The 27,000-nt window shown below is 32.3% G+C and overlaps 1 protein-coding gene across 1 annotated transcript in view; it reads right to left on the bottom strand.

Moving 5' to 3' along the window:
- Nucleotides 1-2,349: 2,349 nt before the first annotated feature.
- LOC132713234 (guanylate-binding protein 1-like) overlaps nucleotides 2,350-27,000 on the bottom strand; it is a 41,960-nt gene continuing 17,309 nt past the window's right edge. The window contains exons 6-16 of the mRNA XM_060695730.1: nucleotides 26,494-26,574; nucleotides 22,446-22,511; nucleotides 17,224-17,298; nucleotides 16,680-16,909; nucleotides 15,917-16,047; nucleotides 15,321-15,430; nucleotides 10,517-10,932; nucleotides 7,616-7,896; nucleotides 4,528-4,752; nucleotides 3,919-4,015; nucleotides 2,350-3,276 (exon numbers count right to left, since the gene is read on the bottom strand). Coding sequence (XP_060551713.1) covers nucleotides 2,972-3,276; nucleotides 3,919-4,015; nucleotides 4,528-4,752; nucleotides 7,616-7,896; nucleotides 10,517-10,932; nucleotides 15,321-15,430; nucleotides 15,917-16,047; nucleotides 16,680-16,909; nucleotides 17,224-17,298; nucleotides 22,446-22,511; nucleotides 26,494-26,574 — 2,017 coding nt within the window. The 3' untranslated portion in view covers nucleotides 2,350-2,971. The remainder of the gene's footprint in view (nucleotides 3,277-3,918; nucleotides 4,016-4,527; nucleotides 4,753-7,615; nucleotides 7,897-10,516; nucleotides 10,933-15,320; nucleotides 15,431-15,916; nucleotides 16,048-16,679; nucleotides 16,910-17,223; nucleotides 17,299-22,445; nucleotides 22,512-26,493; nucleotides 26,575-27,000) is intronic.

Raw genomic sequence — 27,000 nt, 5'->3', positions numbered from 1 at the left:
GTTACTAGTTCTTGTATGTTCAAAAGGTAAGCATAGAAAGTGTTTTTTCCTATCGGAGACATTTTGATTGAACCATCATAAGTGTTGGGAAAGAACTTAATATAGTCTAAACTATTCTAAATAGTTAACACATCTTAAAGTCATAATCGATTAATGCATGATACGAAAGCTATGAGCACACCAATGTTTTGCTTTAAACTCAACAAATACTCAAAACAAACCTGCTGATTTTCGGCAAAGTAAATTTCTGCCTATACATACAAAATGTTGTGTGATGTCTATGTCAATAAAGTCATTTAGTAATTACTAATTTTAGTAGGTAGTCCTTGAATATATAATTGAATATAGATTAATTTAACTGATTATTTTGTTCAATAGGAAATTTCCTTTTTCATTCCTAAGCTATTGTACTGTCTTTTTCGCAAGGAATTAGAAGCAATCGATATATGTATGACACGATGGTATCCAGAACATGCTTAACTTATTGTTTTGTTTACGGACATAGTACGCCTTTTATCAGTTTGACTTCCTGTAAAATTAACAGACAAGAAGAAGAAAAAATTTCATTGGTCATTTTAAAATTATAAGATTACAAACTGAAATCCGTGAATCTCATTGGTCATTCTACAATAAATGTCCTGGATAGTTGTAATCAGTCTAAAATAAATGTAAAGGATAGTTCATACTATTCTAAAACAAGATTTTATTGATATCTCTAGAATAATATTTAAGAGATAGTTTTTGCTACTATAGAATAAAGTAGGTTTAACTTTAAAGTTAAGGTAGAACACCCCTAATGCATAACTCGCACTTTGAAGAATATTCAAATAGGATACTGCATTGGAATTGCAAGGGGCGTTGGTTCAAACCAAAAAAGGGGGAAATTTGTTCCTTTCTTTTAAACATTATTTATATATCTCTCAGATTCCTTATAGAAAGAAAAAGGTGTTTGATTTTAAGTATATAATTATTGTAGGCATTTATTTGCTTTATAATGCCAATTTAAGTAGCAAATATTATACCAGATATGTTAAGATTAAAACCGCACGGTTAAAGTGATTTGTATTTTGCAAGATAAACCAATATACTTTAAGAAAAATTTAGGCAAATGTTGAAAACAGCTGCATTTTAGGGATATTTTGAATAGGGCTTTTTACATAGGGAAATAGTCAAATGAATGCTTAAAGTGGGTAATTTGTACCCTGCATGCTTTTATTTGTTTCTTAACAATGAGCAATCGGAAATCATTTTTTATTGATGATTTTATAGATTATTTAGAGTTTCCTCATTCCTGAAAAAGAGACCTTCTCAAAGTTAAGGTTCAGAAACTCATTAACAACAGAAACAATTTTGTTTATCTTTGGTATACAGGTGACCATTTAGGCATATAACTGTCCTTTATTGTCAATATCACAGTTTTTATAGTGCCCATTAGGGGTAGTCTACCTTAATTTGTAAATAATTACAACATTTATAAAGTCAAACATAAGACGAGTAAAAGAGACACCTAAGATAGCAAGTGTCCTACTTTTGAAAATCATCAATATGCTATAATAACTTAATTTCCATGTTTACAAATGGATCTTTTGTTAGCTACAAGAAAAAAATATTATTTCATTGTTATGCAAACATCGCCTACATTTCTTTTCTGTACTGAAAAAATTCAATAACATAATGTTGCATGTTAAAAATTTCTACTTCGACCAATTATCTTTTTAAAGATATTTATCGCTTACAAATATTTGTAAATTTTATATAAAACACCGATTAAGCCGATGCCACGCGGGTCGTCATGTTTCTTGAACTAGCGCCACATGCCTTATAGTGTGGTAAATGGAAACCTGGCCACATTTGCTATAGAATAAGACCAAGTTAGGTCAAGAAGCAGCCTAGAAAAATAATGCTTTGTACCAAAATGAAGTAAAATACGGACAATAGAACAAATGATCTCACCGATTTCATGACACGCACATTAACTATGGCCATGTTTCTTAATCCTGAGCTTTAACTAAAAAAAAAGACCCGAAAGCTAATGCACTGGCTAATTTGCAATAAAATTATTTACGTACTTGATCAGGCACAACGGGCTACAGGAAATGTTCTTTATTTATTTTAAATATTCGTTGGTAGAGTTATTTTGCCGGCAAAACACATTGCCGTCAAAGATGAATGTCTTTAATACTATGGGATCTTGCACAATATTCACGGACGACTCAAGATATTGTGCATTTTTACGGCATTTTTTAGAATATACATGTGATTTCAATCTACAACTGCATTCCAAAATTGTTGTCTGTGTATAAATCTATTTGATACATATTCCGTAAAGAACGACACTAAAAGAACACACATGTATCAGTAGCTTTATTACAATTATTAGAATTCGGATATGTTTCCTTACAATTGAATGCATACACTTATTTATTATTTAAGTTTAGATTTGATGCAAAATAAACACTGGCATTTGCTAAATAATAAAATGCTTTTACGGGTGCTACATGTAGCCTTGTTTCTCATATACAATTTTAATTACAATTTTTTTACAATTGCATTGTAAAATTACTAGTTTTACTGGAATAAAAGTTGATAATAAGTACAAAACATAACTATCAATAAAACGTAAGACTAGGACAAAGCAAATAAACAAGATTTAACAAAGTATCACATGCTATTTTTAAATCGAATTTTCGAATTAAAACTGAAGACTATGTACTATATCGTTCAATTAACATAAAGTAAAACGTTTTGTTTGTAATATGCAACAAAATTTGATACTAATTCATGTTTTCGATTGAATTAGGCATACTAACTTTAACACTTTTCTACCATAAATACAGAACAGAAAAGGTATTTGTACTTGCGTGTAAGGAATTATTATGAATTATTATAAATTAATGTAAAAAAGTACACAATATGCAATTACAACACATACTGAATTAATATATATATATATAAGTATTATCAGTAATTTTTAGAGCATTAATTCATCATTCCAAAGTGCATTCCACATTCTTGCACCGAACCACTTCTCTTTTCTCTTTTTTTCGGCCTCTTTAAAACGTTCAAGTTCTTTTTGTGCTGCTTCTTTTTCAAACCTTTCAATCAAAAAGGCTTCATATTTAGCTTGGTCTACTTTAATTTGTTTTCCACGATCTTCAGCTAACTTCTTGTAATGATCATCTAGATCTTTTTTCTGCTTAGCTAGAGCTTCTTTTTGTGCTTTTTGTTGTTCCTTCATTAATTTGTCTATGTTTTCTTGGTTTCGCCTTTGCTCTTCTGAGGTAGAACAAAAAATATGATTAGCATATGATTCACATGTTTTTCAATATAAACATTTTTGGTATAGAATTACTGCGCACACACAACTAGTTCAAAAATGTATATCCTTTTTCGCATTAGTATAAAAACATGTATAATTGATGAACTTGTCTAGTTTTAAAACATTGACTATTAATGCAGCTGTGTTATAATTTAGAAATTTTAGATTACGCTCGTTTGAACTTTATAAGTAATTATTATACAGTAATTAAATGATCTCCTGAATTTATAGACTATAGTATTGCACTTTTATGTATGTTGTCACTCTTTTAAAGGAATGCCCTATATCAAAAAATATGTTTTATGAAAATAATCTACAAGTCATGATCTGGTAGAGATGTATGTGTAATGTATACACCAAAGTAACTTTTTTGACACTGAATCATTGCAATAAAGTGTCACTCAATGCTTCATGGCAACTGAAAATATAGTTTTATATGTTACTTGCTGTGGTCTTCTTCGTTTACTTATAACTGTCATATTTACTGTAACATATAAATGCATATGGTTTTTTTTCAAAGATCTATTTGAGAGATTTTGAACTCTGTTTTGTTTAAACAAATTGATATCAACATATTTTCAGTTGTTGTTATAACATACCTTCTTTCTCCCTTTTCGCCAAGTTTTCGTCTGCTTCAACTATTCTTACTTCCGATTCTTTTGAACATTTTATAAACCCATACCATGTCCATAAAATCTTTTAAAAGGAATTATAGTTTTTTCATTAATCATATTATATTGTATGTTGCGATATTTGTAAAGTGAATCATTAAATAAACAAAACAATAAATGCAGTCGTTTGACTGAAAAGAAAACGAGATTATTAAACGTCATTGAAGTTGTTTTTTATGTAGAATCACAATATTACTAGTATGTCCTGATAATGTGCCGCTTATAAAATTACAAAAGTAGAATAAAACATATACCGAAACAAACCAACAAATGGTTTATTGAATTACTAATCACAAGAAAATAGTTTCCATAACTGCTCATGCTATTGGAGGAAAGGCACAGTTATATTTAAAAGCTGTATTCACGGATAAAAATTTAAGATGTTTTGACAGGACGTCTTACCAAAATTACTTTTGAATATTTCACCAATTACTGCATTATGTAATAATTGAAATTGGAGATTACAAAATAGAAATACAATATGTACACTCTTTGTGGATAACGAAATATAGAAACAAATTTCAAAACTTTCTAAACCTCTTTTTCCTCGAAGTCGCGGAGATTACTGAAATATCCTTCTTTAAGCAATTCAACATCACGCTGAAATTTCCGATAACCACCTGCTGTCTCATAATCTTTATTTCTTAGTTTTTTGTCAATACTTCTCTTTACAGGGTCGTCTTGCAGTGTATTTTCGCACTTTTGTTGAACCAATATGTCATTTTCCTCTTTCATTGTATTCCAGAGCTCATCCATTTCCCTCTGATAAAATAGACAATTTACCTATTTGTTTTCTAAATATGATTTATCAAGTATCAAGTTAAACTAAACTTACATGGTCAGATGAGTTAAAATACGCTCTTTTAAAATATCAACATATTGTAGAACAAATTTAAACCAAGTAAGCAAGAATGACAAACATATGGCAAAACACATTCGATTTTAAGTTAAAATAGTCACAGATGTGCGTCGTAATAAAAGTTAAGAATATACTTTTCTTGTTTATTGCATGAGCAGGGGACAAACATATAGCGGTGCTATACTTTTTAATCGAGGTGGAATGGTGTGATACGGGATAATGGCGTATTTTAGACTGTAAACACACGTCAAAGTCATTGATTATTAAAATCGCAAATTTTGTGTGGATGATTTGGGGCTCTGACCTAAATGTTTTTCTTCGAAGGTGAATTGGCAGTTACCTATTTTGTGTCCGTGACAAAGTCATAAGATTAAAGCCAATATCGTGTTTGTAAATTGCCATTTCTGCTTACAACTAACGTTGTAATTATTGTTGAAATTAATATTTACACATTGCTGTAAATATTTATGAGTACGATGGGTTTTTGTACAACAAGATATCTACACGCCACAAAAGGTCCGATAATTTGACAAGTTAATAGCTGCTTAAAAAAATATACTGAAATATTTTTACCGGGAGGTGAGGGGGGGGGGGGGCTTACTGATTTATTGCGGCAAATGCCTTGCTTACACTTGCAAGCGCTTACATAAATTCGTCACATTTATTTCAGAAATTATCTTCCCTTTGATCTAAAAATTTCGTGATAAATTTATAGTCAATCTGTAGATATCCTGTTTCAAAAAATGACATCGAATTATATGCAGTTTATCGGAGTGCAAAACAGAAATTTGATTTGGCAATCTTCTATTAGATCATATACAGGTACATGTGTATAGATAAGTAGTGATGTTTTATTTTATCTTAAACATTGTTCATGTCTGACTCTAGAACTTCGTATTAAGTGGTAAAATAGTTATCATAACTGAATTTTATCATTCTTTACTTTTACTTTATGGTTTTACTTTTATAAAGTATTTCATAATCCACGAAAACCTGATGTACGATCACAAGGAAAAGGGAAACAATAAGAAGGGAATTTTGAGGCACTTTGGAAAAAAGGAATCGAAAATCGAAGTGCAATTTGTTAGAATTCATTTGTTAGAATTCGTTACAAGTTGAAACAAGACTAACATTACATTTGTTAGTTTTAGGACAAACCAAAGGCATGTTACTAAGCTCATCAAAAAAGAACTCAATAGATTTAACAATTTATTTCAAACAAACATTTAAAACAAATGTGAACGTGAAGAGTCATAATGTGCACAATGTACACTATCCATTTTGGATATTTTGCGGTTCGAATGTCGAGATACTACAACTCCGATTTATGTTCTTCTTATATATTTTCTTTTTATTTTAATTATATATATGTATGTTGATTCACTCACTATGTACACTTGCTGAATATTTAAATAAGTGTTAAATCTTTTGTTGGTAATCATGTATATGGTTTTCACTATGTATCTGTACCTAATTGAATTTCAGGTTGAAAATGTCCTTCCCTCTTAGTATCATACTACACTCTCACATATATAAGAGCTTATGACTAAACTCAGGTAAAATCCTCGGCAATCAGGGAGAAAATACAGTTGGCCAATATGCACTACCATGTTTTTCCCAATGGATCCTTCTTCGTTAAATAGAGCGTGTAACACACATACCACAATCTTCAGTATGAAGCTGTGTCTAGAGCTAAGCATTCCCCCTCCCCCACACACACACGCACACCACACCTATCTTACTGAAAAAGAAAACGCATGTCGATTTAGATAGTCTTCTTAATTTCACTGTATCAGTACATGGACTTAGAACTGTCCTTCATTATATTCATTTTCAAATGCTACGATAATACGCACAATTTGAGTATGATACAGATAACTGTTCACTAAAGGAAACTGATTTTCACCATACCAGTTACTTATTCCCAGTTCGAGAACAGATATTGATCAGTCGATCATGAAAACGCATCGTAAGGAACCAACACTTTTGCGTGCACTTTCGGACCAGTTATTATGCGTACAGTAAGATATACGGAGATATTGTAGATATATGCAAACTAGATAGCTAAAACTTTTCATGTATTTTGTATTCCTATTTATAGTAAACATGTTGTTGCTTTAACTAATCAAATATCATTTCCTTAACGTTTGTAATTGTATTCCTTTTATCATTATGTCAGATTGCCGGTGACGTTTGAAGTAGCAAACACCTGAATACCTTTCTGCTTAAAATGAAATAAATTCTTAAATTTTGACCATCACATACAAATATATATTCCACTCAGTATGTACTATATTATTCAAACAAAAATTCGAACATACAACACATATTTGAAGACATACAACACATATTTGAAGCACACTGGTTATACCCACATTATTTGTCACATTTCTCCGCCATTTTCAGTTTTGCACCATTTCACCTCGCTTAAAAAAAGTATCGCACCGCTATACGTTCGATCCCTTGATAGGGTTTGAATAAAACACCACACACCAGCTATTTGACGATCGTTAAATGCTGGTGACAGAAACAGAACATAAAATTAAAGAAAAATATCCTTATTACATGTAACAAAGTTCAAAACATTTTGACAAATTTTGTCAGTTTTAATTAATCACTGATTGCTCTTCTTAAAATACCACATTTCATCTTATTTAAAAAAGCTTGCATGAACGACAATTTTCTAGGTAATGTTATATTATTTAGTAAACAATGGTTAACGTTTTCGTATTTAATTATTTGAAGTGAATATTGTTGTTCTCAAACCTGAGTTTGATATTCACAATCAGCTTGTAAATCAGGAACTGTTACAGTGTTCTGCCGAAGATACTCCAGCGCCGCCTGTTGTGCTTTTGTGTATAGGCGTCTGAAAACGTTTCCTGATACTGGTAGAACTACCTTAAGCATTTGACTTGAAAATATTTTTAAAGCCTCTTCTTTTATTCTGGTATTTTTTATTTTTGCTGCAGCAGTAAATGCACCATCAACATCTGCGGCAATGCCTTGTTTAAATGCATTTACATATCGGTCTGCCAATGTAACGAACACTAGAATCATAATAAAAGTACTCATCGTTAGGCAAAGTCTAAATTTAAATTCGATACACCAATAAACAAATTGAACTATCAGGAAACGATGTACAAAGTACAAACGTACACAACTGAAACTATTTCAGCCTATTAATTTATGACAGTGGTGATGTAATTTAACTTCCACGCTAACAAATACTGACCTTTGAAATATAATTCGATTGAAAAATTCAACATCAGCGGATAAATCAATACTCAGGTGATGGTTATCATAAGCAAAGAAGCTTCAAATTGATGCCATTCCATTCCAAGCATGGCCCCAAATAAAAGAACAAGATCGCATTTGCGGAAAAATGCTATGCCTGTGCACGAATACAACATGAAATAGTAGGGAACATGTAGGTTTTTTGTATTTAAATGAAATTTACTATAACGCAGGAGTGTTTGGTAAATAGTTGGATCCAGGTCATATTTCAGTATGTCAAATAAAAGACAATATGCAGCCTGTTTAATGTACATATACAAAGACAAAAGACATAATAAATGTATTTTAGCTAATTTCAGAATTGGTATTAACTATCATCTACATAGCTGTATTAAAAAATGTTGCAGTTTTTTCATTTACACAGTATGATTTTCTGTAAACATAAATAAACATTTAAGATTTCAAATCATCAATCTAAACATGGACATTATGTAAATCATTATGTCTTTATAATGTGCTAAATTCATTTCAAAAATATATCTTCGCATCTCTTGCCGTATGCCATGGCCTTAAAGCAGCACGCCTCCAGATTCCTGCTAATGTTCATGAAAATTTTAAAAATGTATTTAAAAGTAAAATATTGTTAAGATGGCAGAGAAAATAATATGCACTTTTCAAACAGCACTTACAACCAATGTAAATTACAAAAAAGAGGTCAAATTATGCAAAATAAACCTTTATTGCGTTAGTAACGCAGTAGAAAAAATGGTGAAAATTACAGAAGCATGCAGCTTTAAGACTGCAAGCTATTGAACATTTTTTTTTAATTATATAACATGTACAAATGTATACAGAACATTCAAGACACTTCTTGATAAATATCTTAGCTATAACTCTTGTTGTTTTGAAGAAAAACACCAACAACATTTTACTATATACATTATTATTAGGAAAACACATTTCAATATTTCAATTTTGACCGCACCGCAGGATTATGATTTAATAGAGGTCTACCAGATAATGTCTAATTCAAAAATATCGAAGCTCTAAGCCATATGGTTTCTGTCAAAAATATTATTATTGTAATTATTATTTTTTTTTACATATTATTATTCCTTTGTCATGACACACAGATATCGACATGGAATCATTCATTTTTTTAACGACGCATTGTACGCAAGGAACACTTGGCAGGTTTGGTTGAAATAAAAAAGTGTTTTATTATAAGAGTATCTTTTTATCCTCAATCATATTTAAAAAAACAAACACGCGCGCGCTCGAACGCACACACAGTCACACGCACGCACGCACGCACACGCACACGTGCACACACACGCGCACGCACACGCGCACACACACGCACACACACATACACACACACACGTACGCCCAAATGCGCATACACATACAACCACTTACAGTCAAAATCCACATTTTTAGAACAAGCAACATCATATTAGGTTTTTTTTCGTTAACAAACGTTTGGTAACTGTTAAAAAAAACCCAAAAAATCAATGTAAATGTTAAAACTTTTAGCAGTATTTTAATAAAGAACCAAAGTGGCTAAAGTTTTATTGTAAGAAGATAAATTGTTTTCATACTAGTAAATCAAAATCCTTATTCAAGATGGCCAGACTGACCTTGACTTTGAAACATAAATGGCCTTGATCTTCAAGTTTAATGAATAAATTTTGCTTTATTTATTTATTTTTGTTTGCTCTCATTGGCTAGGCATTTGTTATTTATGAATGTATTGTTTTGAAACTAAGTCACATCATTCTTATGGACAATACATTGTTGAATATTAAACTAACTTTGTGATTTAGATGACATTAAATGTGCTTTTATTGCATTCTATACTGTTTTTTTTTTGCTCTGATAAAGCTTTACAATTAGAGGTAAAGCTTTATTATAGGTACATGGCAAATTGTTAATACCTGGTTAAACGTGGCATCAATGCAAAATTACAAATTCATCTGTACGCTTGTGTCAAGTTTCATTACTCTTACAGTTTAAGTTTGACATAATTCTGCGTCTTTTTTCTTTAAAATAATATGAAAATTATACCAGAGTGGCTTTAGCTTAGTTATTTATGAATTCATTGTCTACATGCTTTAACACAACACCTTAAGGATAGACCGTCAGGTTATTGTGACTTACATTGGTCTTTAGTCATAAATGAACTTGACTTGCAATGTAAAGTTATTTATATTTTGTGTACTGTAACTTGTTGTCCTTACCAGTTAAGACATTAACTTAAATTTGAAATATGCAATATCACAATGTGCGATGTGTTTTAAGTTTAATAATTCTGACGTTGCATTATCGTTCAGCTTTATTGTAAGTTCAATTTTAAACAAATTATTGTTTAAGCAACATTATTCGTTTGCTTCCTGATGCATTTAATTGGTGATAAAACTACAAAAAGCTTACTTTCTCCATTGATTGGTGTACTTCCTGACATATCTTTTGGTGGGATAGTATAGATATACGATACAAAGATCTCTGTCGCCTTTTTGAATTTGTCACATAAAGCATCAAAGCTCAAGTGTTGAAGGTTACGAATGGCAGAATCATCACCTGGCGGTGGAAATGCAAAACATGCCCGTGTTGGAAAGTATTTTCTGATGCATTTCCGTTGTTTGTTGAATTTTGCAGCTCTCTTTTTCTTATCAGCTAAACAATCCTCGAGATATTCGTTTGTTGACATCGGCTTTCCATCTTTTACCAACTCTAGACTGCAATCTCGGATACGAAGAACGAATATTGGCAATATCAAATTTAACATTTCGTTATCTTCCGAGGAAATCCCTCGGTACCGAATATAACTCGCCATTTCTGTTACAAATCTTACGACAGTTAAGTTTAGTTACAATATTTTCTTTCATAACTTTTATTTATTCTAAGGTTTGACAAACAAACAAACAAACACTAAATTAATAGGGGATGAGGCGTGTTTGTATATACTTTGATGATTTTGTGAAATAAAAAACACTGTTGTTTCCTTTTACTTATTCCCTCGAAGCTACACTATGGCACATAGGAAAATAAACATTCTGAAGTAATCTTCTGGCCCTCTTTATAAAGTATAAAATATCTTCCTTTAATTACAAATTTATGTCTAGACAAGATACATAATGAAAAACAACTGTTACAATTACTAACAATACTCTAATTCTACTTGGCGGCCTTTTAATAATTACTTTTCGCTAAGAATTTGCCCCTTGACGAAAATAAATAAATAAATACAACTGTTACAGCTACTTAGAACACAGACACTTGGGGTTTGGAGCTCAAAACGCCTTTAAAATCCAAATAAAATGCATATTTGTCAATCCCAGGACATGTACTAATCATATATATCAAAAAATCTTAATATATGCCGTTTTGAAAAAAAATCATATTTCAACATCTATAATAATACACAAGATAAAAATGTTCGCCGGAAAAAATCCGCACCCCTACCGTCATAATCACCATGTATTTTAATCCATTTCCAATATTTTCACAAAATCCTTTGGTCCATCGACACAGAAGATATAATTCTTCACGATGATGGTCAATTTTAAACTTCAACGGTAATATAAACAACGCAACAGCCGAAATAAACATCAATATTCTCGCCGTTTTTTTTTCAACGACAAAAACTTTCGATAAATTCAATGGACCAGACGGCTATGAACGAAGCTATCCGATTATGTGGCCCCAGCTTTGCCGTGTGCAAAATGCGCAGCGCTTTTAAGTTTGGGAACCACATAATCGGATAGCTTCGTTCATAGCAAAATGCAGCATGTGATAAAAAAAATCAGGCTAAAATGCTTTTTTGTCTATTATGCACAAGTACTTGACCTACCAATCAATCCTGTAAAGTTTCACTGAAATTGCAATAGTGGTACGGACAAACTTTCAGAAATAAAAATGATTAAAGGGCTTTAACTCGGACAAAATTCATCTAACCATAAAAAAGCTTATTATATGCACAACTTGACATGGTACTGATCATTCCTGTAAAGTTAGGATGAAATTGCCCAAGTAGTTTATGAGGAGTAGTGGGGACAAGTGTTGTGACAGACGGAAAAACAGACGGACAGATCACAACTAGACTTAGTACTGATCATTCCTGTAAAGTTTGGATAAGATTGCACCAGTAGTTTATGAGGAGTAGTCCGGACAAGCTTTTGGGTATCTCGCAACATACAGAAAAAAACACCTTTTTATCAAAGAGCCATAACTCGGCCAAAAATCATTCAACCAGAAAACCCGTGAAATATGCGCATGAACTTGAGCTACAGATCAATCTTGTAAAGTTTCATTGAAATTGCAGCAGTGGAATAAGAGAAGTAGTCCGGACAAACTTTAAAAATAAAAATTATTAAAGGGCCATAACTCTTACAAAAATCATTGAACCGGAAAATGCTAACACTATGCACAACTATACTTGGTACTGATCATTCCTGTAAAGTTTGGATGAAATTGCACCAGTAGTGTATGAGGAGTAGTCCGGACAAGCTTATTGACGGACGGACAGACTAACGACGGAGAAGTGATCCCTATATGTCGCCACAACCCCGTAGAGGCGACACAAAAACGTCCCTCAGTCTCATGTAAAACAAGTCACGTGCTTTGAATTATGTATGAGCGGTGTTAATTTATTGTATCCTAGAATAACGACATCGTACCGTAACTATTGAATTTGTAAGTGAATACACTTCTTTAAGAAACGACATGATATTGTCCCTATACATAGTTTGACGTTATACCTCTGTTTGTAATCTTGACCTTGGCTAAATGGACATGACCTTAATGTGCAATACTCAGCATCACAGGTGAAGTCAAGTACTAGTAATATTAATATTCCACAATGCATGCAGAGGCTTTACTCCGGACAAACATTTTACAAAATAGATATGAGGGACCTTGACCTTTAAGCTGGAAATCTGGTCCATGAAAAAGGGCACTACTTCTCATGGCAGAAACATTAAAATTCCTACATGCATATTTTAGATAAACTCTGGAAAATATCTGTATATTGTATCATCTTAAATAATCCCCTATGTGTGACCTTGACCTTGGTTGTAGACTCCTTAATCTTCCTAACGTCACAACTTGACCTTTGATCCAGAGACCTTGATTATGCGTGAAGCAATATGTCTTTTGTTGGTGAACGTTTCGTAAAGTAACTTTAAAAATCTTCGATGCATGTAGGAGATATGCTCCAGACAAGATCTGGATATTTTATCATATTTAGTGACATAATTTACGTGGCATATATTTACCAAAACTACATGTGTTGCAACCGTTGTCAGGAAAATGACCACTTGTGCTACAATCCCTCAATATATGCGGACAAAATAGGCCCTATATACATCTTCATATTTTTATTTGAACTTTGACCTCTATGTGTGACATTAACCTTTGTTGCAAGAACCTGAAAGTTGCCAATATATTATGAAATCCCTCTATACCTGTAGATGTTTTGCTCTTGAAAAGCATTTTTAAATGACCTCTAAGTGTGACCTTGACCTTTGACATAGAAACCTGTTTCTGTGCGCAACACGTCTTCTCATAGTGGTGAATATTTCCATGAATTTTCTTTAGAATTCCACTATACAATTTACAATGACCATAAAATAAACGTTTTCATGATTTCTTTAAAACAACTGTAATATGCAAGAAACCTATCGTCACAAAAGATATATTTATCATTCAGGCAACTCACCGTAGGAAACGTGTTACAGTATCACGTTTTCCGGTTGCAGTATAGAATTTTCAAGATGGAGGATTATTTTTTGGAAGAGGGGTAGGTGATTTTTATTCAGGTCCATACTACAAGTAGTTTAATTATCAAAAGATATTTTAGTGCTTTGCTTGTAAGGAACAGATCCTGTATCTAGCCATATATTATTCAGACCTAGAACTGCAGATTTATCTCTATATTGTCTCATAAATATGCAGATTTGACGGTTTGAAAATTTGAATCGAGAGACCAACGCATTTTTCTCCCATTCCAACAATGACCTTGACCTTTGAAGTAGGGGTACAGGTGTTGTGCATGACATATTGTCCTTTCTATGTAACTATTTGTGCCAAGTATTTTCAAAATCCCTTGAACTCTGAAGAGGTTATACGAGATCGGACACAAAATAAATCCCATAACAGACTAAGTTTTTCGTTGACTTCTAAGTGTGACCTTGGAGGTAAGAACACATGTTTTGCGCCTGACATATCATCAGATTAATGTAATTATTTATGCCAAGTATTTTTAAAATCTCTTGATCCATGAAGAAGTTTTGGACGGAACACAAAATATACACAGTAACAGACTATGTTAATTTTTACCTCTAAGTGTGGCCTTGACCTTAGAGGTAGGGATGCAGGTGTTGAGCATGACACATAGTCTTATTATAGTGACTATTTGAGATAAGTTTTTTCAAAATCCTTTGATCTATGAAAATGTTATGGACCGGACACAAAATTTACCCTTTAATAGACTATGTTAATCTTTGACCTCCAAGTGTGACCTTGACCTTAAAGGTAGGTTACTGTTGTTGTGCATGACACATCGTCTCATTACTGTGAACAATTGAAGCAATTATTTACAAAATCCCTTCAAAATTAAGTAAAAGACCGGGCACGACATATACCCTCAAATAGACAATGTTGACGTTGAATGAGCAAGTGCGACCTTTACCCCTGAAGTTAGGGGTCTGGGTGTTGCGCATGACACATTGTCTATTTATAACAAGTATTTATCCCAAGTTATTTCAAATTACTTTGATAAATGACAGTTATGGACCGGACACGAAAGTGTGACGGACGGACGTTCTTACAGGACAGTACTTATGTGGCTACTCTATTGTTCTCTCTATTGTTCTTTTTAGCCACAAAAAGAAAATAGCCACATAAAATCATTACGGAATGAATGACGTCAAAGAGAAAGAAGAGTTACCTATTGTCATTCTAGCCACATAATTACTCTCCTGTGAGTGCGGATGTACGGACAGACGGACGGAGCCTATTTCTATATCCGCCTTTTTCTTCGAAAAGGCGAGGGACAATAATTCCATAAAGAGTTAGTTCGATTTGAAATTTAAAAGCACAACAATTCATAATTGATACGTTTATATTACTTGTTGTTAGCTATTTACATTTGATTTTGACAAATAATTTTGTATGTTTACATTTTAAGTGATATTTTCTTGAAAACTCTCTATTGATAATAAAATATTAAGGATACGTAAGTTTAGAAAGAGCATCGCCATTGAAAGCTGTCTGTATGTTATAAACAAGGCAGTTGCAAAGGAGAGTCGCCAAAGTAAAAATAGTGTTGTCATGATTTTGATCATCCTGAAAGTAAACAATAACATCCTGACCAAACACAAAAAAAGTTTCTAACAAATATCTTATTAAGCGTTTTACTTTTAAGCTATACTATCTAAGTGCTTAAAAATTATTTAATTTAAAAGTTATATTGATCTTTCAGAGCAATTTAATGTTGTATCTTGATGACATCATACTTAGGTACAATGGGTATCATCTACTTACTTCTTATGGAAATAAACATTCCGAAAATATTTCTTCGGGTTTCTTACATTCCTATATTAATTTTATAACAGCGTAACTTTGATATGTGTCTTTAAACTATAACAAAACGTGAAAGAACTGTTCAAAAATGTAAATATTTTGTTTTGCCACTTACCGTCTTACATTCTTAGAGCCTATTAGAAATCAAAAAATGAAAATAGTACAACTGACATGACATTGCCCTTTAAATTGTTGTTTTCAACTAACTCATTTCAATAAATAAAGAACACAATTAAAAATTAGACGTACCTTATCGACATCGCCAAGACCCTCGGTATCAAGAAGCACCAAAACTGTGTTCTTTTGTGTCGGATGCATTTTACACCATACCCAAATACCTTTAGTTTTCGATTGAATTGTATTGCCCAATTCAAAACCACCTAATGTATTGTTACAAAAATATTTAAAGCCTTAAGTTTAAGAGATATTATTTAACCGAAAGGCAAAGTTATAAGCTTTTCTGATAAAAAAAAAATCATAATTACAAAAACTAATTGGATCAAAGCATACTGTTTAGACAGTTTATTGTTGTCCTACTATTAACTTTCACATATAATAGTTCGTTCACAAATACAGTGGATATTTGTTTCTTCTGCTTGTAAGATATGATAGATGTTGTTCACGAGTGAAATAAATGGCAATCGTGCATGTAAAACAACATATTTTCTATTTATTTCATGTTTTATATGATTTTAGGTAATTTTCTAGGTATTGTAATCCTACGCAATGTGTTCTGCTTCTTGACGTCCTTGCATCATCATGTCACAGTCTCATTTTTGAAATTTATTTCTGTATCATTTCTTAAATTTTGTCAAATTTTAACACATGTATGCATCATTAACTGGCATCTCCTAAAGAAGCAATATTAGAAATGACAGAATTTATTACAGTTGATAATTACATTCAGTTATTGACTATTATTCTCATCGGCATTCAAATATAGCCCGGCTACGCTGAAAATTATCAAGTATTATTTTACTTCATAACATGATAAAAAAGTATTATATATTACCTTTAGTAGACTTTGCTAAACGATTCATCAAATAAGATTTGCCACTTCTGTATAGACCTACCACGGCTACAACAACCAATGGCAAATCAATCTGTTTTATTTGTTCAAATACTTCATTTTCGCTTTTTAAAATTATTTTTTCTTCTTTGCCGTCTTCACTTTGTACACTTTCGGTACTGATCAAAGGCAAAGGGTGTTTAAATACCTCAAGATTATCTGGAGACCATTTGCTGTGAATAGACGTATCAAAACAATTTAATCAATAAAATAAGTAAATGACATAAAACAAAAATAAAGTTGAACATTGAGAAATAATTTTTAAAAGTCTATAAGACTTTAATAGCTGATAGAGCTGATAGAGAAAAATTGAAGCGGAACTGTTTATCACAATGAAAACTGTTTATATTATAGTGTTTTCAAAATTAAACAAATCAATTGATGCAGTAATTTACAACAATCGTGTTGATTTATATTCATTGATAAATTGAAGAAGAAAGAAACAATTATGATTGATGTTCTTGTATAATAACTCTGACTGACATACCGGCCCTTTCTAGACGATATCTCTGTCACTTGTTCGCATAATTCCCGTTCAAAATTGTTTTCCAGTACATGGAATCTGAATTTGTAAAAAAATATTCAAATTTGATAATTTTGATAATGGTGTACAGAAATTGAGTTGCTTTGAAACAATGGTTATTCTAATTACTAGTATTCGACTTTTTCCATTTTATGAAAAACATGTAAAAACAATCCATATCGCTTCAAATTGTTCGACTATAAAGTGTGTATATTCTTTCTCTAATCAATCTACTTGGATTCTTTCTTGGTAAGCTTATTAAATTGTACTTTGTACTATTTTCCTGTTGATAATTGTTTTCATTCAAATATTCTTAGTCTTCTAATTGCCACAGTAAAGAACTTTAAAATGCTAAAATATTTGGGTTGTATTTGCATTTTATACCTGTATGCAAATTAAGATATACAATGTACATATTTTACTGCTCGGTCTTTGACGTATGCTGGGAACTTTTAACAATTTCTAATATTATCCAATTATTACAAATAGTTTTTGATATTTTTTAAGAAACAAATAAAAACATTTAGTTTACAAACCATACACAATCAAACTTGTCGCTTCCAAGATATTTGAAATATGAATGAAATTTTACCCCGCCATACCCATTTTGACTACCCTGATTAAAGAATTTCTTTTTTAAACTGTGACTATCGAATTTTAAGACTTGATGAGATCCACTACATTGAATGAATGGCAAATGTTTTCAAGGTATGGCAAACGAATATTTACTGACCCTGTCAAATACCAACTACATTTATCGTGTAGTAAGATTTTGAAACTGAATATTACCAGGTATCATACTCGTATGTGGTAATAAACAAAGAATTGTTAAGGTGATATTGTTGCCAATTATTACTAAAATACCTAAAATGAGATTTTTTGCTTAGTGCTTTAATCATCCTTTTCTGAACACATTCGTGATTTAATTTTAGAAGCTGTTATTTCAGAAACTATGTTTTTAAACGTTTTAATACGGCACCTATACCATTATTATCTGCCATGCGCGTAACCTGCCAATTATCGATCAACACCCGCCCCCTGTTTATCAATGAGGGAAATTCCATATTTCTGTGTATTACCGGTTTATTTGTTTTAGTCGATACTACTTGTTATACATGATTGTATCATACAAATCCTGCACATTTGTATGAATAATAAAACATTGTATAGTTTACCAATCATTCAGATTTCTTTTTTATAAATAAAGAAATTGTCGGCCAAGATGTAACATAAATAATCAAACATAGCGGCCAATCGCACGGCCATGGGGAAGGTGAAAACAATGAAGCTGCCGATAATATCCATAATGTGTGAAATAATAATTTCTGATAGACATTGCATTGAGTCTTTGGACTTTTGTACGGATTCAAGAACTTGCTGTACATTCAACCTTGTTTTCTTACAATGGCAAAAGAAACAGACAACATTTTTTACAGTGAACGTCTATATGACTGGTGGTCAGGTGTCCCTGACAAATTTCTAAAAAGTTTTTACTTTAAAGTTACATTAAATTAATTTCATAAAAAACTAAATAGCGACATTTCATTAATAAATTGGGTTTTATATCGACTCCAGGTCTTATTTTGGTGTCCAAACAACCAAAATGAGTTTTATTAGCATAAAAATAGGTAACCTCATTGTGGCGAAATGGGAAATACAATTTCTGTTTTCATGAGAAACTCCGCCTTCGGATCATCCGTACATCAATATTAAATCAACAATCATGAAGTAGCAGTCCTAATTTAACCGTATATTTCCGCATTGTAACGGATGTTTTCATACAAATTTAATCTTTTGACGAGATTATTACTTTTACTGAACCCCAGGTTTAGTGCACCGTGAAGCTTAAACGGTTAAAGTGTGTTTGCACAAGAAAATATCACATTTGCTGTGTTCGGATAGCAACTATAAAACTGTGACATAGCGCATACACGAGCTCAATATAGTCTTCATTTGCATGTTATAATTCGTATACGAACTTTAGTGGTACCGTGGGGTTTCCCGTTTAAAATCCTTATTTATGAACAATATTGTATGAGGTTGACAACAATACTATTAAACAGGTAAATGAAACTGTAGAATGTTTGATTTTTAGGCCGACGGCAAAATATTTTTACATATTTATTTAAGTAACTTTAATATGCGGATATGTTACCGCGTCTTGTGACCACCTTTGGCGCGATATTTGTGTGTTATGCAATCATTAAGTGTTAAATGTAAAATTGTAAGAGCGAACAGCCGAATTGTGACAATTTGTTCGATGAGGGTAGGGTAACTTTGTATCGGCATAACTTTTTTCATAGTCAAGCAATTTAAATGCAGTTTATAGCACATAAAAAAGGAATTTATGGACGGAGGGAATCTTGTCAGAGAGGGAACTTTGTCAGAGATTTGTGTTTCCTCAATCAGCGACTTAATTATCTTAATTATGTAATATGTATGGTGAAAATAGTTGCATTTATAAATATTTGACGTTACGTTACATTTGTTTGACGGTTCCCAAGATATCATAATTATTTTCATATATTATTTTATAATTTAAATGTGTAATTGTTTATATGTCTTGCCAAAATTTGGTAACCAAATATTATATTTTTGTACGTCATTAACCTGCCAAAATAAAACGATTTAGTCCTTCTCAAATCAAATCTGCAAACATCAATATTTAGCTTCTCAGAAATAGATATTCTTCCTTTATTATATACTTTGTATACCGTCCGAGTCATGACAGATTCAATCACATTGTTTCATCAAATGATATGCAGTTTATTACAACAAATGTGGATTGTCAGTGAGTCCTGCGCTCATCTCGCTACAGTTTTATATCGTGAATATTAAAATATTTATTAATAAATGCTTTAATTGATTAAAACGTTGACACCTTCTATTGCCGGTCATTGCAACGGCGTATATCTTTATATGATATTTTGAGGACATTTTGTACTTTATTACTTTATTGGGGTTTTCTTATTATTTTAGAAGTTTTCCCTTTTTTGAATTGTATTGACAAACAATATGCAATGGAGCATTTAATGAGACGCACAATTATCATAATTTCATATTGAATATGATACTTTTCTGACCAAACGAATGACAAATATTTCACACGTACAAGGATTGATCAAAACGTTCTCGGCTCGATGTACTTCCGGTAGTCAGAGAACTCAAATATGGTTTTCCTTTATAATATAATCGCCCTCTTCATTAATGCACTTTGTCCACCTGTGCTCCAATTTATTTAACCCTTCAAAATAGAACTCTCTATTTTGGTCCTAAAAGTACTCATTGACCGCCTCCATGAAACATTAATTGCTTCCAAATAGTCTACCACGAAGCTTGGCTTATGTTTTGGAAACAGGTTGAAGTCAGAGAGGCCAGGTACGGAGAATATGGGGAATGGGATCGAATTTCAAAGCCGCAATTAGTTACAGCAGCAATTGCAACTTGGGCACATAGTCGTGCATGAGCAAAACGCCTTGAGTCAGTTTGTCCCTCCTTTTACGCGCGATTTCTTAACGCAGACGGCTCAATTCGTCTGCATAGTACGTACCGTTTGTGGTACGACTTTGCTCAAGATAGTCAATCATGATTACCCGCTGACTATCCCAAAACATTGAAGACATTATTTTCCCTACTGATGGTACCCTCTTGAAATTTTTCGGTGGGGGTGAACTAGGGTGCATGCAATGCATGCCCTGTTGTTATTTTTTTCAAATCAAAGTGATGGACCAATGTTTCACCCTGAGTTACGATCCGGTAGATAAAAATCAGGTTCATCCTCGTCGCAAGACAAAAGGTATCTTGATTTGTCAAGCTTGATCTGTTTCTGGTCGTCAGTCAACTGTCTGAGGACAAACCTAGCGAAAGCCTTTGACATGCCATAGACATAAGCCAGAATTGCTTGAACTGAACCAAGCTTATATCCACTTCCCTACCAATGCTTCGCAGGTCTCGCCTTTTGTCGCACATGACCAGATCGTGCACAGCTTCGGCAGTTTCTTCGTGTGTGGCTTCTTTTGGCCGCCCAGGCCGCTCATCATCTTCAATGCCCTCCCTGCCCCTTAAATATTCAGCAGCGCATTTTTCCAAGTTCTAAAGGGGACTCCTTCCCAAAAGTATCCATCAAGTATTAATTGATTTTCTTGGGAGACATCCCTTTCTGGGATGTCTGACAGAGGTACTTAATAACGGCTATGATTTCAACTTTCTCCATTTGGTCTACATGACACACCCATCTTCCGATCAAAGTATTTATATGTAACTTAAACTGTGTAAAACCGTGCGTAACTAGGTCAGTTATCTTCAATAAGTTTAAGATATCGACGCATCGTGTGTTTATGTCAGTGGTTGGAGGTATATCGGGCCGAGAACTTTTTGATCATACATCGTACAGTCTTACATCCAAGAGACAAAAATATTCATTTAACACCTAAACACTTAATCATCCTATTTCTATACACCTCGTTATTAATCTTTCCCCTTCTTCACTACCTTTTTATCTTTTAGTGTTCTTTTTCAAATACAATTCTATTTTGTACTTCACAACAGTAGTTGTCAAGTCTTGTGCGGTAGCTGTAAAAAGTTGCCCGTACTTCACTTCAGTTATATTTTTCTGGTCCTTCGGGATCATTGATGTCAGCACTATTAAGTGATGAGACTTGAGCATCGCTCAAGCCGGTTCTAGGAGGCGTGAGGGATGTTGCACGTATTCATTATCCCTCATGTACATACTTAATCTTTTCGAGTCTGCAATTCTCTTGTAATTTTGTTGTGATTAATGCTTCTGAGCGATCGCTTTGTTTCCAGATTTTTATATTGATATAAATGCTTATTAGAACCAATAATATATTCATTCCTAATGTATTCTATGGAACATAATTATACTGTGTTTCTTGAAGTATTTTAATACATATCAGATTCTGTGTTTTCTTTTTCCTAATATAAACTCATGATTTTTGTTTTGTATAAAATTAGTCTCAGATTATTAAATATGTCATGATTTAAGCGCCTGTTATTTGTCAATTACACACTAAGGAGAAGAATTTCCCATGACACGTTGTCATTTATTTTTATCCTGTTTTTAAAGAATATTTGTTTTGTGTATATTGTAAATTATAACATGTTTATATATTCTGAGAAATAAAATATGTTTAAACTAATATAATACTTTTTTAAAATTTATCTACCTCGATTCATTGGTTGTTGTCGTTCCTTTCTCGGGTTTCTTTGGCGATTTTAGAGACGAATAGCACCTAGAAATATAATTTTAAAATCCATTTCATTCACTTTTTCATGCTTATGTGATTAATTGTATCTGAGATGTGTATATCATATGCATTAAGATGTTCGAGACAAACCTATACTAAACACATATAACATAAACAAAGTATTATAAAACAGAACTGCGACATTTTGTAATACAAAAAAGTTTCTTCAGTCAATGTAAATTAAGTTTTTCATATTTAAAACAGGCAGCCATAAAGCAGTCATATATAATACAATATAGCGTGTAGCATTCTCCTTTTGATAAACATCATTAATGTACTTCAAAAAAGTAAGAAGAATATGAATGATTATGTTGAAGAAAGAATTAATTACACCCAGTTAACAACTTACACAAGTTCGTAATGTAAAGAAAACGTAACTACATGTATATCAAACACATTTTAAAGACAACATTCACACAATGTTTAACTTAAGTGTGTCATTTTACATACAACTAGCATTTGCATGAATGTTCAATAATCGCCAAAGTATATTGATTGATCTTTTGTCATATCAAATACTGTCCTCGTGTAGTGAGACTTTATTAAACTATAAAAGTATCAGGTACAATTTGTGTTGATTCAGCAATTTTAAATAAATAAATAATAAATAAATAAAACATACATTATTTTATCATTTCATTAAGTATAAAGACTTTTTCCTGGCTAAATTAATCTGATGGGTTCATTTTTATTAAGACAACAGAAAGAAAAGAAATAAATAAAGTAATTGGAAATAAAAAATAGAACCCCTAGATTTAGCACACGACCATAAGTATATTTTCAATTGACAGTACATTTGCCAAAGCACAGGAAATTTGCTACAAAGATGCTATTAAGATGAATTGCTGTCATTGATTGTAAAGAAATAGTTTAGATATATTTGACTGCTGAAATGTTATTTAAGGTAGTCTACTTTATTCACTTGTAAACTGTTTCTTTTGTTATTTAAAATACGATATTGACATTAAGTGTTTGATACAATATGTCATATAAATCTAGATACTATAGACTTACTCTAAAACTCCTTTCGTTACAGTTTTATCTAATGTCAAGTTCACGAATTTTGATTTGTCGATTGTATTTGATATTTGTAAGTTGAATAAGTGTCCCGATTATTTCTCTAAATGGTATTTATACAGATGTGTACATGTTTAAATTTATAAAAAAACATGTATGTCACACGAATTTGATGTGTCTGATATATCAATGTCTCGATGACTTTTTCTTGGTCCGTACAGAATAATTTGAGTTCATGCTACCGTATATAAGTCGAAACCCATTCAATACGTTTTACATCACCAGTAGTATGGGCGCCGGTTAAGGGCCACGACTGCGCATGCGCGACGCCATATTGAATTCTATAGTTAGAATGACATTATCGTTCTATTTTTTAGAATATGATAATCCGTCTTTTTTTAGAAATCTCTTTATAATCCCCCGGAAGTATACGGAGCTGACTCGTATACTCGATTAAGGGCTTGAATCGAGGACATTGTAGGTCAGGTCCTTGGCCCTAGACGGAGAGATAATACCATCATTACAGATAAAAGAGAAATGTCTGTAAATAGATACGTGCTTAACATTTTAATTTATAAATTTAAAATTACAAATAGTTTTAAGTATGTTCAAAATAAATAAAATTTATACATTTGTAAAATATAACTTGTTTACTTACCTACATCTAGTAAGGAAATGACTGTAATGGCGTAGCTTCCTTGTAGACTGTGCATGTGCCGATCTATTTTAGTCGCGGTATTTCACAATCAGCAGGAGCTATTTCATCAGCCCCAGGCGGATGTCAATGAAAGAAAGAGCATTGGACATTAAGTACAGTCGCCGCTCACAATGTTCACAATACCTAGCGGGACTATGTACAACAAAACACTTTATCCTTCATTACTAAATATAGCTTTTCATTAATCAAAGTTTGGTCCGCTTATCACAAAAGATTAATAGAATTGACGGCCAATTAATCGTGTTTGATGTCCCCGAAAAGCATTATACGGCCATCCATCAATGTTAGAAAAAGTCATTAAATGGTATTGACAGAGGCGTAAATGGTTTACTTGCGGTATGTTTGTTTGTGCTTGTAGCATTTGTCAAAACCTTTCGTTTGATATGCAACATGCCCATGTTATGACCGGAAAAAAGCGGAGAATCGTCATTTTACACATGAGTGATTTTGTCTGCCATATTCAAACTCTCCTATCTCAAAAACGGTAAAAGAAAGATTAATATAATAATACATTTTCTGTATTTACTCGCAAAAATCTTTTTATTAGTACATACATCTAATGGTTATACGGACTTTGAAAAAATGCTTTAAAAACCGCTAAAGGGCCATAACTCGAGAACGGCTAAAAATCGAATCAAGAACCTAGGGTTTATTTCGAAGCCTTATGGTAGTTCTATAAACGCGATTTGATTGCTTTGTATGCGAAAAAAATCAAAATGTATATCGTAAAATGTGTCACAAAAGACAAAAAAAAACCCGCATTTTTCTGTTAAAATTTTATGCATGTTTAGCTGAAAAAAATCTTATAACTTTCCATCCATGTACAAAAATGTAATTTTTAACTGTTGTACTGGCTTTTTATCTGTCAATGTTGTTTGATGAACGCGATTAGATTACTTTGTCCGACACGCCCCAAGTAAACCATTTACGCCTCGATGCCATTTAATGACTTTTTTTCGTCTTTTGTGATGAGCGGACCAAACTTTGATTAATGAAAAGCTATACATGTATTTAGTAACGAAGGATAAAGAGTTTTTGCTCAAACTAGTTCCGCTATGTATTGTAAATCTAGACTAAGCGACGCCGGTACTTCAAGGTCGCTGCGTTTGAAAGGATAATAATTTGTTTTCATCATTTGTGTTGGTCGATAATGAAAAGCTATATTAAGTAACAAAGGATAAAGGGTTTTTGTTCACCATATTTCCGCTAGGTATTGTGAATCTAGACTAAGTTGCGACTGTTCTAATGCCTTTTTCTTTCATTGATACCCGCGTGTGTGTGGGGGGCTGATTGTAAAATACAGCACTAAAAATAAATCGGCACATGCGCTGTCCACAAGGACGTTACGCTATTACAGTCATTTCCTTACTAGATGTAGGTAGGTAAACAAGTTATATTTTACAAATGTATAAATATTATTTATTTTGAACATATTAAAAAACTATTTGTATTTTTTAATTTATAAATTAGAATGTTAAGCATGTTTCTATTTACAAACTTTTCTTTTATCTGTAATGATGGTAATTATCTCTCCATCTAGGGCCGAGGACCTGACCTACAATGTCTACGATTCAAGCCCTAAATCGAGTATACAAGTCAGCTCCGTATACTTCTGGGAGATTAAAAATATATTTCTAAAAAAACTGATGATCACATTCTAAAATAAAAATAGAACAATGATGTTATTCTAACTATAGAATCCAATTTGGCGCCGAGCATGCGCAGTCATGGCCCTAAACCGGCGCCAATACTATTGCCACCTTGATTTATTTACTCACAGTGACAATATACTTTAATAGTTATCATTCTAATTGCCGTCGTAGTATATATAAATTACCTTTACAAAAATGCCAAACTTTCTTGACGCGTATATGCACTATTTGTTGAATTTAACAGCCTTTCATTTTGTTACGTCTTTCAAAATAAGTTAGATTAAAACGTCAACTTACCGGAATTTTCACAAACGTTGAAAAAAACAAAAACAAAACAAAACATAAATGAATAAACCAACGTATATAATTTTATATAGATAAAATAGAGACTGATAAGTATTATCTGCTTCGATCTAATCTATTTAAAACATAAGGCGTTTGAAATTCTACACTTAAAGTGTGTGTGGACATGAAACGGTACAATGATGACGTTAATTTCTTTGCAAAATGTTTGTATTATATATGTACCAGATTGCTTTCGTTTGTATATAACATAAAATTTGAAATCAATATAAGCTACCTCGATGTCCTTAGTGTGTGATTCCTAGTAAGTGGTTTCGGCGGTATCGGCGGTTTCGGTGCTTTCGGTGGTTTTAACGGCCTTTAATATAATGTTTTAATCAGAATTATATTTTAGATAATAATAAAACATTTATGTTTTGAAGTTATGAAAGAGATAATTGAACACTAGGAGCACACTTTTCTAATACAATGTACCAGTGTTGTTGCAACCGAATGTGAACGTTATCATAACAATTATTCATTTCAAAATGTAAAAAATAAATATAAACAAGAAGACCATCATGGCCCTGAGTCGCTCACCAGAAATAACTGCTTTTCAGTGTTGGAAATTATCCATTGCCATTACTTTCTATATCAATAATAAACATAAAATATCTATTGTTTTAACAATAATTTGATTAAATGCCATGACATGGGGGATTTAACGGGGCCAATCAAATTAATATCAGCAATCTTGATAAAAGACTACCTAAGAATGCTACAAAGTTTGATGGTCATGTATCAA

The sequence above is a fragment of the Ruditapes philippinarum genome, unplaced genomic scaffold (genome assembly GCF_026571515.1).
Source record: "Ruditapes philippinarum isolate M1 unplaced genomic scaffold, ASM2657151v2 ctg217_1_1_1_1, whole genome shotgun sequence".
Lineage (NCBI taxonomy): Eukaryota > Metazoa > Mollusca > Bivalvia > Venerida > Veneridae > Ruditapes > Ruditapes philippinarum.
This window is presented reverse-complemented; position numbering and strand designations above follow the sequence as displayed.